Source organism: Columba livia, chromosome 1 (genome assembly GCF_036013475.1).
Source record: "Columba livia isolate bColLiv1 breed racing homer chromosome 1, bColLiv1.pat.W.v2, whole genome shotgun sequence".
NCBI classification, from domain to species: Eukaryota; Metazoa; Chordata; class Aves; order Columbiformes; family Columbidae; genus Columba; species Columba livia.
The window spans coordinates 60,531,768-60,544,279 of record NC_088602.1 but is presented as its reverse complement, the minus strand read 5'-3'; the positions used below and the strand labels follow the sequence as shown (position 1 = coordinate 60,544,279).

The following is a 12,512-nucleotide window of genomic DNA, read 5'->3' as shown; positions in this document are numbered from 1 at the left end:
CCGTTTTGTGTCCAGGGTGGTGAATAAAACAAAATAAACCCTTGACCATTCCCTTTTTCAGTGCACTGCAGGCATTTCCCCTGGGTGATCCGAAAAAGATGGGCTCCTTTGGAGGTGAGGAAGGGGAAGGGACAAGGAGGTACCACAAACCCCAGGATGGAGATTTAGCAACAGTTTAAGCAACTATTTCAAGGCATTTATGGGCTTGCTGCAGGTTTTACTGCAGGAGAGCCTGAGCGCTGAAAAGAGCTTCTTCCCTTGCAATGGAAGTGAGAAATACAAGAGCTTCAGCTTTAGAAACTTTTGCTATGGTATTTTATACTCTTGCTTTGTATAATGTGGTATTTACAATTAAAGATCTTAAGAGATGAGCATGAATATATTTGTTTATTTATTTGTTTGAGTTCCATTTAGTTTCTAGCCTGCAAGCTCTATTAATGCAAGTAACCATTGCTTACATGAATAGTTTCATTAACTGCATGGAAAAATGTTACGTATAAATAAAGGTCAGCAGATTAAACTTCTTAAATTTTATTTAAATTCAAAAACATCCCTATTTAGCATGCTCTGTAAAACTTTATTACAGTATTAAAATCATCTGATAATACCGCACTGACAAAGAAAAGTAGCTTCCAAAACTCACTTAGAAGAATTTTAATAATATGAAATGCTGTACTTCTTTTGTTTTCAAAGTTTCAGCTGCTGGTCTGTGTGCATAAAACCAGACTGTCATCTTGCTATGTCACACTATGGTCGTTTTTCTTGCAGAGACTTCATGTGAGAGTAGTGCCTTTCTTTTTAACCAAATTCCATACCCATTTTGAGACAGAGACTCCACATCAGTCTTTTTTGATGAAGCTTATTTTTCTGTCTGTTCCACAGCAATTACTGATGTGCTTCTTGCTGAATTCACGTTCACTTAATCCATTTAAACTGGCGTGAGATCAGTCCTATAAAACCACCGCTTCTGCAAAAAAGCATTTCAGGTTTACAGCTGGGTGTACACTTTGTATCCCCATGGCATGTCTTTGTATATGATGTTGAATATGACAGAAACTAATGTGAAAGATCTGTATGGAGCAAAGGAGTCTTATAGAGATTCCTGGTCTCTGTTTCTTTTTTTTTTTTTTTATTTTATTCAGTTCAAAGTCTTTGGGAATCAGTAAACTGGTTTTCATCTCATTCAGCAGGCTGTGATTAGCCCGCTGGTACTTCACTGAAATCAATAGGACCTTAGCCTGGAACTTTTATTTGCTTTTCATCAAGCTGGTAGGACTTTTGCCTTGTTTAAATATTTCTCCTGTGGACAAAATGATATTCAAAATATGAACGTTGTTATTTTCTCAAAAGCCAGATGATGCATACATATACTATTTATAACCGCGCTTTTTAAACAGTAAGGACTTGTGCATGCAATGCTGTTCTGTATTCTGTTTCAGTTTGCACTTGTACAAGTAACGGACTAACATACTGTGTTATTAGTATTCATGACATTTCCTTAATAAAACTTTTCAATGAATAACTTTATAGTCAGGCTGCTGGTTTAACTTCATAAAGTTAAGTGGATAGGGTTCCCTAACAGAAGGTTTCAGGCTGCATTTTAAGAAACATCTTGATTGTTCACATTTTTAGGGTTATTTTTGTTACATTAATTTAAAGCTAACTACCTACACCAATTAGTTCAGGTAAGGTATTAAAGCACAGAAATTTGGCACTGTTTCTCCAGTTAAATATACAAAACTCACAACAAGTATTAACATGCTTTCTAAAATTGCATTTATTTTATAATTACTGGGATATAATTAAAGCTAAGTGTGCATATATGTATTTATAGTATGTGTGTATATATATGTAGTTTTGCAAGTTGAGAAAAGCATGAGAACACATCTGTCAAGATTAATACAGTCTCTTTAAGAATTTTTTTCTCTGAGAATTTTCTCTGTTGATAATTTTGCAGATTTAGGAATGTCTGTGTAGTAAGGAATAGTAGAATATTCTCAGTGCTGGCAATTAAAGTTGTATATTTTTTTTTGAGAATTTACTGTTATGAAATTAAGCACATTTGAGTGAGTATCATTAAGGAAAACTTTATAATTTAATATGGCTGAATGTGACTGTTTTCCCTAAACAAGAAGTAGATTCTTAAGAAATTAGTTGGAAACTGTGAATAATATAAACTCTATTTTTTGTAAAATTTCAAAATAAAATTTAATTTATCTAGGACTTCGACCAGTAAGGTTACATTAGTGCCAGGAACTGCTGGGCCTTAAAACAAGCATGGTAAAGAAAATCTTTGTGATGCTGGTGGGAGTGGGGAACAGACTACTCTGTTCTATTTTGTGTTTGTGTGTCATGTGACTTTTTGATCTAATACAATACTTATTTTTAAAAAGGCTTGGGAACTCTGCATGTTGCTGTTATTTGATAAGCTGCCTGACTAGTTGGACGCGGGGGACGCATTCACATCTATGGGCTTTGCACAGATGTCAGATGTCACCCACAATACACTAATTTTGGGCTGACAGTAGAAATGCCCTCTGTATCCAAAAGTGCCAGATTGAAAGTGCATTAATTTCATCGTACAGCTTTTGCTGTACTTAATATGCTTTTCTATGCTTTCTCACAGTAAGCACCAGGATAATTAATTGTGGGAAAGATTAATCGAATGCTCTAGTCTCACTGTATCTGACTGCTGGCAGATATGAGTCAGGCAACTCGCTAACCTTTTCTCCTAAGTTTCTGTTGGGGCACCGGGGCCTATATTGGTATGTAGATTTCCCAGTAAAGAACATTTGGATCTGAAAAGCAGAAAGTTCGAAAGTTAGCTTTTTATAGAAAGCAATGATTCCAGTGCTGTCACTATCCTGACTGCTCGGAGAGCTTGTCACAGTCCCAAGCAACCATCGGTGTAACACAGCCTCCTCGAGGATCAGTCGCAGGATTCTGAAAACCTCTTGCTCCATCTTTATTATATTTCTGTTTGGGGGAAAAACAAAAAAAAAAAGGCTTCTTAATTGGTTCAAGGCACATTCTATCCAGACTTTAAAAGCCAGTTTATTAGCTCTATTTTTACAGATGCCATCCTGCAAACATTTCATAAGTGTTGATGCTACCCCAGAATGCTTAAGGCTACATCAGCACTTGCAGAAATAAAGGTTTAGGATTAATCTTGAGGTTTTTATTAACCTCTACTAAGGCTGAATATACTTTCTTTTTTTCAGAGGTAAGGTTTTCAAAATTGGATCATAAAACAGTAGTCTTAATCCTCCTGACATTTTATAAATGGCTTCAGAAAATGCTTAGTACCCAGCAAATGATTTAAAGTCTTTATGAAAACACAGTAGCAAAAGTATTAAATAAAAGGATAATAATCATGCCTACTACTAATCAGCCACTAAGTTTTATGGCTGAACTGAAATGCATGAGAGATGAAACTTTTTTATTCTCTCCATCCATATTTGTGCTTTATTGTTGTAAGAAAATAAGGAAAGTAAATTGGAAAAATATCTTTCTTGCAAAGGTCACGGTCAAAACTGCAAACTGTGGAAAAAATTTCAATACAATCAAGTTCTCAGATTTATCCTTTCATTTTCAGCCTTTTTTTTTCTTTCCTAATCCCATCAGCGTTAGATCCTACAACTTCAGAAACTCAAGTGGAACGGGATTTACCGAGTTTAGTTCTCAAACTGTACAGACTTCAGAGCCATAGCGTGAATATTCCCCTGCCATAAAGTCTAACGAGTGCGTCGGTTTAAAGCACTTGTAAAATGTGTTTTAGCTGTCTGCTGGGGGTGGTTCTGTCCTCTGCCTTTTATGGGGCAATTCCTGGCTGCTTAACTGCGGCACACAAGTGTGCTTTCTCTCTGCTAGCTGCTTTCTGAGTATTGCCTGGCAATCTAAACCCAGTCTGTTTGCGCTCGGAGTTTGCATGCAGAATGTATACTGCTGCTGCTTCATGACACACACATACATACACAGCAGCTAAAACTGGAATCAGTGTTTTTGTTTTTCAGGACAGCTTTTAGGTCAAATTATCGATAATGACAGACAGGTGCGCGTTTCTAACTTTATGAATTTTGTATTTGTTATGTATGGGAATCTAAATTGATTGATTTAAAAACAAAGATCTGTTCCTCTGAAATCTCACGTGTTTCATATTACACATTCACAATACATGAAGAAGAATTACTAGCAAGAAGAAATATTTGCAGCGGTGGGATAATACGGTGACCAGCCTTTGTCCTGGCATGCAAATGGGGGAATACGAGTAATTTTCATATTTCTGGTACAACGGTGCTGCACAGGAGCAAAAAAAATGGGGCTGTGGTCCGACAAGGTGGCAAAGTCAGTCGTGGCTGTTAGCTCAGAAACTGTCCCTTTGCCTGGTTGGAGTTGGTTCCCGGGGAGAGCCTGAGCCAGGATCCGTTCTGCTCCCTCGGGAACGTTGGCTGGCTGTGGTCCTCCTCCCGCCATGTCCTCAGTGTCCTGGCAGAGCTGGCCTCTCCCTTTGTCACCCCTCACGAGATTGGTGGCTCTGAGGAGGATTCATTTCCACCTCTCTATTTGTTTCACCATTTCAGCTTTCAGGAAGGTGGGGAGGAAGAAGCACAGCTCGGCCCTTTCTCCAGTGCATCTCAGTTTGAACAGCCGTGGCCAAGCCTGGTTTCTGTTGTCTGGGAATTACACTGCACGACACAAAAAAGTGCAGTGATTTATACATCAACAGTCGCTTTTCTTGCCATAACATTGCATTGTTCTTTTTCTGTAAATCTGTAATTACATGTCTTTGTCCTGCTCTGTGCTGCTTCACAACAAATATAATTCTTGCACAGCCTTTGTGGGTGAAAATAATCCTGCTCAATTAGCACAGATCATAAACTTGCATTGTGTGGGAGCAAGTGGTTGTAAACGATGGATTCAAAATTTGGGGTGTCGCATCATCCTTTTCTCTAATTTAGTAAGCTCTCCCCCAGTACTACTGTGTGCTGATGGGCTTCTTTAGCCAAGCCAGAGGCTGGAGGTCACCACTGCCTACAGCTTTGTTCTGCTTGGGCCTTAATACTCTAATTTAAAGTTTCCAGAAAGGCTGCCTGTGAATAAGCTAGATTTACTACTTGTGCTGTTTAAATGTTAGCACTTGGAGAAGGGTGTTCATTAAGCAGCAGTTGTTTCAGTCAGTTTTTCAGTCCGATTTTCCATTAAGGAAGATCTTTGGAAAAGGCTGGCAGGCAGGAGAAAGAGGAAAGAAAGTCAGGCTTTTAGGTCTTGCATTCAAGTATGTTGTGTCATTGGCTGTAGTTCTAAGACGTGTGCTTCTTGGCCTTAATTGGAACAAATATATCTTAAGGAGAAAACAAAGAAACAAACAAACCTGCTGCGGCTTTTGTCCGTGTGAGAGCAAGGCTCCTCATGAGAACAAGGCTCCTCATTTTGTGGATTAATTGATACTATAAATAATTACAATTTATGTTTTTCTTTGGTGAAGAAGTGGTGAAGTTTATCTGTTAGTTAATACAAGTAGGAAGGATACAGTATCAAGCTTAACCCCAAACAAAGTTTACTGCCAGTTTGTGTAAGAAGTCTTCATCTATACTAAAGCAAAAGCACACCCATGTTTCACTTGTAGCACAAGAAAGAAAAAAGGGCTAAAATAATGATGGTAATGGTAGAGTTCATGAAAAGAAGAAATCAGTGGAGTCTAGCAGTCACACTGTTTTGGAAGAGTGTTTTATCAGTGGCAGGCATGGCCCTTGGGTCAGGTGGGTCTCTGTCCACCCCAGGTCTTTTAGTATGACCCTGGTGAGTGACTGGTGTTCCTTTGTGTTATACTAGTAACATCAGTCAGCATTGTAATGTTGTTAACTCTTAAAGTCTAAGATGTTTCCTTTCCCACATGGCTGCTGCTCTGGGGAGGTTGAAAGATTATTCTTGTCATTCTCCCCTGTCCAAAATTAGCAAAATATGTGCAAGAATAGTAGAAATGTTACCAAAGCGGAAAAACAGGATTGTAGCCCATTAGACATTGTACTAGCTGCTGTAAATGGCCAAATGTGGAAGAAACGGCAGTGCCTGCCAGAGACTTAAAACCTTCTAGAGTTCCCAGAACTGGGATTAAGACTATAAAACTCAACCCATCTGTAATTTCCAAGATTTAAATAAACATCTTGTTGATATTAAATTGAGTCAGACCCAAACTATTAAAATCTGGTTTGCTCAGTCTGTCATTTTGGTTTTGGAAACTGTGTGTTTGTTCCTTTCTGTCCATTGCAATTGCTACTTTTTTGGATGAGATTTTGTCAAGTGGCTCATATTTTGCCTTTTTCTTCTCTCTTTTTTCTTTTGTTCTGTTTTAGATTCCTTCCGGGGCAAGGATTGGTACTATATCCACAGATAGGAGACAAACTGGATATTATATGCCCAAAGGTGGACTCTAAAACTGTTGGCCAGTATGAATATTATAAGGTCTACATGGTTGATAAAGACCAAGCAGACAGCTGTGCTATTAGAAAGGACAATACACCTCTACTCAACTGTGCCAAGCCAGATCAAGATGTTAAGTTTACCATCAAGTTTCAAGAGTTCAGTCCTAATCTCTGGGGCCTGGAATTTCAGAAGAACAAAGATTATTACGTCATATGTAAGTTCAAAATATCAGTTATTAATTCTTTTAAATGTAATTGTTTATTCTTTTGTATGTTGTCTTGTACATTATATGGAAACTAAGAAGAATGTGAAAGGGTTTGTATTTTGTTCTCTGAAAATATTTCCTTGCCAGCATATTTTCAACATTATTTCTGACTTCTGTGGGGCCTTTGTCTCTTTTCTCCTTGGTTTGTGTAAACCAAATCAGATTGTACTTGTATGCCTGTAAAGGGCTTCTCCTTTTGCGCACAGTATTGTGTCCTCTATTCACATTGAAAGTTATGTGCAGCTAAACTGTGGTGTGTCTCCTGCTTGAAGCTCTAGTGACGTGCCATGCCTTTGGCCTTGCCCTTGGTGGCCCTTGCACCAGGAGTAGGGTGCCGTGGCCATTCTGAGCTGAGTCTGAGCTACGTGAGATGGCTGGCCATTGCTTCATGTGGTCAAGGGACTCTGGCAGTGATATTTTGGCCATTTTAGTGCCAGCTTTGACCGTGTAATTTCCTCACAAGGATTACTGGTGGTCTGTAGTTGAGCATACCCAGCTGCAATACAGGCCCACTGTTCCCATACAGTAGCTAGGAGGGTTCTTGGGCATACCTAGACTAACATGATCTTGAGTTTCCTCCTTTTTCATCATCCTGGACTTCTCAAAAGAATGTGTGTGACACTAACCTGTATGCAACAATATAAACTTTGTGTGAGTTTTAATCTGATCGGGTATTTATGGCTGAAAGCAAGTCTGGAGGTAACCACTGTGCTTAGTGATTCAAATTACTTATGATGTGTAAAGTTAATGATGTGAATCAGGAGTTAGCATAAGCTGAGACCTCAGCTTGATTTAGGTTTTGTCATTGTAATACTATGGCCTGTGGATCTCATTTAACCTCACAGGAACTTCGGAAGTCTTGAGCAAGGATCACCAGTTAGTAGGAGATGGACAAATCCTGTGCATTGTGTTTTCTGCAGTTACAAGGGAGTTAGATACTGGTGTGTCTTATTTCTTGCACCTCCTTGAAATAGCAGAGCTGACAACTATTTCATATAATATCTACAGTTCTAAATATTTCTTAATTTCTTAGTTAAAAATATTGGTAATTTTACAAGTGCTCTGTAGTATAAATGAGTGCTCACTTTCCAGTCAAATCCAGAATGGCACACACTGTGTCATTTTGTGTAAACCAGGTTGTATATCACAGAAACTTGAGTAAGAAATCACTGTATTAAAAATTAGATATATAAATTACTAAGTAACAGTTGTGGAAGATATAAAACACTTTTTTTTTTTTAGGTTGGACAAAGGATCACTTAATATAGGTGTTTTCTCTGTTTAGTTAGGGGGTACATAAAAGCCTGATCCCACTTACATAGCATTTAATTTTGACAAAGTTCCCACTGAAATCCAGTGAGACTAAATGGGGTAAAAAGCTGCAGGATGAGATGCTGGGAGATAGTTTTCCTTAACTCCTGTGAAAATGCATAGCATAAAAATGACCACGCTCACATAGTTGGCTTTAATGATGAAATATGTTCAGTATTTAGTGCTGCTTTTAAAAACATCCATAGCAGACTAGCTGTAGTGGAACAAATGGCACCGTTACAATTATTACCTGAAATTTATGAGCATAAATGGAGCTTTCTGATACCCTGTCAGTTCTGTCGTATCTATGTCATGGATTTACCCAGAGAATTATTAAATATGTCTCATTTTCATTAGTTTTGTACAATTATTTCATTATAGCAATAAGACACAATAGACGACGTATTTCCTGGAAGATTACAGTATAGTTTGGTTGAAAGAACTTGCTCAGCCTTCAGCCTAATGCCTCAAAAATCACAGTGGCCTTTCAGTACTACTGGAGTGCCTTAGGATATTGCTTTCCTTGCTCATTCTGGCATAAACAAACGGCTAATTTATCACTATATTGCTAGCATACTAACTGAGCTGCAGCAGGGATACCCACATATTTCAATAGGCTGAACAACAACAACAACAAAAAGACAACGAAATAAAACAAAACAAAATAAAAAAAAAAAAAAAAAAAAAAAAACAAACCAAACCAACCAACCAACAAACAAAACACCGCAAAAAACAAAACCAAAACCCACCAAACTGGAACCCCAACCATCCTGAAACTAAAACTCTTGCTCTTCTGTCATTCAGGGAGAAAACAATGAACTCAGTGACGTCTGTCTCAGAAACACTAAGAGGGGTAGAAAACTAGGCCAAGGCTCAGCTAGGACACCATTTTACAGAGATACTGGAGCTAGATAGGATTTTAACAGTTTGTGTTAAAAAGCTCATGACCTGAGACAGCCTTTGTCAGGCGCAAGTTCTGGTAGTCAGGGTGTTTACTGTCGTTTTCATAAGTAATATAATACATCTTAATCATGTACACAAACCAGTCTGTAAATAGTTTGTGTACATCTCTATTCTCAGACCTGTAATTTAACGGGTGTGCTTGGGCCCAAAAGGGGAATGCACTGGGTCTCCCACTGACTCTTTTCTCTTTTTCCCCCTTTCTTCCTCTTTCTGTTTGTTTGGAAGTTTTGTCTTGATTTGTTGGGGTTTTTGGGGGGAGGGTGGGAGTGCAATGAAATGAAGGCAATGATGCATTTTATGTGCCAGCTTTTGATTTTGAAATTTTTTAAGATCTTGTATTCCCTCGAATAAGGGGCATTAAAAAAACCTGATACAAGAGTTTACCGAGCCCAGCATCTTTGCAGTGCTGGCTATGGCTGCATTTGCAGCCTAACCTCACACTGTTTATGTTGGTAGGCTGTTGTCAGCCCTTTAAATGTTTTGTGCATTGTCATGTAGCTTTATCATCTTGCCATTACTTGAAAATGTGGTTTGTTTTTCTAAGGTAATAGCATGTGGTTTGTGGAGCTGTATTAAACAGTAAAATCTCTATTCAGATTAGGGAGTTAGTCATTTTGGGATGAGGAGTTATGACACAGCATGAAGCAGCTTCCTGAAAGCTGTATACCTTTAGGGAAATGTGATTGTACAGGAATTCTTCAAGCCACAATTTTTATATCTTCCAGATGTATTCATGATAGGCATAGCAGAAGGCGATCTTTTCTACTCAGTACTTCCCTAGATCTAAGCAAATAAAATGCAACTTTTCTCATTACACAATTCACAATTTTTTAAAAAAGGGAAAATGTAGTCTGGTTCACTTTTTCACATTTAGTGTTACTTTAATCCGAAAATAATCCATTTCTTGGCAAGATACTCCTCAATATGAGTATCAGGATTTGAAGAGTTAATTCTGTGAACAGCAGTACTTGGAAAAATGATACTGAATGGTATTGTGAAAGTGAATAAATGATGTAACAGAGTGTCCTTGCTTTTCTTTTCTTCGCTATCATCAATTTTTGGTTCCTGTGAAATTAATAGATTCTTTTTCCTATTGTTACCTGATTTCTTTTCAGCGGAACTGGAGAAGGTCAAATGTACTTGAGATCTCAGAAGTATTAATGTTCGATTACCCTAAAATATGCGACCATTTAGCTTGCATATCATAAGTCTCTAAGAAAATCCTTAATCAGATGCTTGAAGGAAGATACATCATGCCCAACAACATAAATATCTGTGTGAAGGGCAAAGTTACACAGAAGAAGGGTGTGCAGATTTGCAACTCTGATGTTTGCATTAAAAAGTCTTTTTATGTTTTGGCATGGTTAGGGAATGAAGTACGATTTTCTGCTGTTGTGGGTTGCTCAGAACAAGCAATGAGTGTCTTCTCAGTGACAGGGGACTGATCTGCAAGTACTTTGGTCGTGGTGTAGTTGCGTCACTGTCTCTCTCAGATGCAGCGTTTCTTGTATGAGAGCGAGACGTGTTAGTGCAGTACAATCATACATAATATGCCAAAGATGTTTACTTTCCGTGAACAACAGTTGTCCTGAGGAACCCTTCCCAACAAAGTCGGCCTTTAGTCAGAGGGTGCAGAACACTGTGGCACCCTGGGTTTGCAGAGGGAGCTCCTTGAGGAAGCTGCGCCAAGGGGAAGGGAGCAGTGCGGCCTGCCTTCTAGCCGCCAGCACGCTCCATAGATAGTTTGGCCAAGCACGCACATGCACTTCATCTCTTCTTTTGCATAAACAAAAATGGAGATTATAGGCTGGCGTCATCAGCATTAAGAAACAAGTGACCTGCAATGAGGTCTTCACCTGTTTGAAATTTGTAAAAGAATGTCTTGAGACTTGGGAAGAGGCTACAGAATGGTCCTAGAAAGGCTTCCTCTAAAATGCTTGCTCTGCCTGCAGCCTAATTAATCAAGCTTGCCAAGCTAATGATGCTCATTGGCTTTGACATTGGCAAAATGAAATATGCAGCTTTCCTTAAATGTTGAGGGTTTTTTTTTCAATTTTTTTTTAAGTGACCCACTTACATAATTGGCCTCTGGCTTCAATTAAAAACCATACGTATATATTTGATCCCTGACTGATTTAAAGGTTTATACTGGCTAGTAGCACTACATTTTGGATAACTGCTTTAATAGTACTGTGGCTTTTGAAATCAAAACAGTCGTTCTGAAACTTTAGCATTAGCTGGGTTTGAAAAAAATCACAAGGCTTTTATGTTTTCACTTTGTCATCCTGTTACAATTAAAGGGCAATAACTGTCTGAGGAAGAACACATTAAAGGACAATATAGATTGTGCCCTGAAATACAGCCCAGCTGGGAAGAATAAATCTCTTTGCATGGCTAAATAGATTTACATTAAAATGTTATTTTAGTATTCGGACCAAACAGTGTAAGTGCTGGCTAATCTGGCTGGCTGGGCATTCTGACACTTCTCTGAGGCAGGTTTCAGTCTTGCAGCTCCCTGCAACCCCCTAAACACATAGGGAGAGATACCTGAAAGGAAACAGTAGGTTTTCCTTTGTTTGGAGATTGATTCAGAACCAGCCCAAACCTGGACAAAAACTGTATCATAATTTCAGTTCCATTTATTTTGCAACAAATATATTTTCCATGCTTTTTTTCCTGTGATCCAGGAATCTATTGTTATTTATTTTTTGGTGGTAATGATCTTAATGAAAGCTTATGTGATGCTAGCCACCCTGATTCCAGCTGTACAAAGATACATTTTTTCCTTGCCTGTCTTCTTCTCTTTCCTCAGAAAATTAGATAAATTATTTCTTCTTAGTGTAAAATGATATCCAGAGGTCAGTCTTTGACTTTGCTGAGAGTCTTTTAAGGGACATAGCAGCAATAGCACTTAGCTCTTGTTGAATTAAATATAAATACCACTCATACAAATAATATGATTGGACAAAAAAAAATCACTGTGCAGCTTCAGGTTTCCAACAAAGTCTAAGACCTACAGGATTAATGGAGTCATAGTCCTTTGGGGTTTTGTCCCAGACCACACAGGTCTTGTAAGAGAATAAGGCTGTTTCAGATTGATGGACTTTGTTCATATTCAGTGCCATTACCTAGGCAATACCGACCGTTTATCTCCTTTAAAGTAGACAGAGATAGTTCAGCAGGAAATCTGTTATTATTTCTCTATTCCTAAGGGAAGGAAATGAAAGATCAGAATGCTTGGTTTGTTAATTGATGGCATCTTGTGAAAAAATACATTTATCCTCCCCCACACACCTCAAGTATTCCAAATAGATAGGAAATCAGATGAAAATGAAGAATAATTATTCAGACTGGAAGAAAGAATTGTTCAGGAAATACTCATGAATTAAACAGGTTTTAAATTTTCATAGGAAGCTGTTTAATATTTTTAGTCAGTATTTATTTTTCTCATTTTTTTAGTTCCTCATAAACAATTTATAAATACTGGAAATGCAGTATTTACAAAAATAAAACAAAAAACAAACAAAAAACCCCACAATATTCTCCCTTA

General features: G+C 38.1%; 1 protein-coding gene across 1 annotated transcript in view; it reads left to right on the top strand.

The window, feature by feature from the left end:
- EFNB2 (ephrin B2) overlaps positions 1–12,512 on the top strand; it is a 43,311-nt gene that overhangs the window by 15,916 nt on the left and 14,883 nt on the right. The window contains exon 2 of the mRNA XM_005507809.4: positions 6,354–6,637. Within this exon, the coding sequence (XP_005507866.1) occupies positions 6,354–6,637 (284 nt within the window). The remainder of the gene's footprint in view (positions 1–6,353; positions 6,638–12,512) is intronic.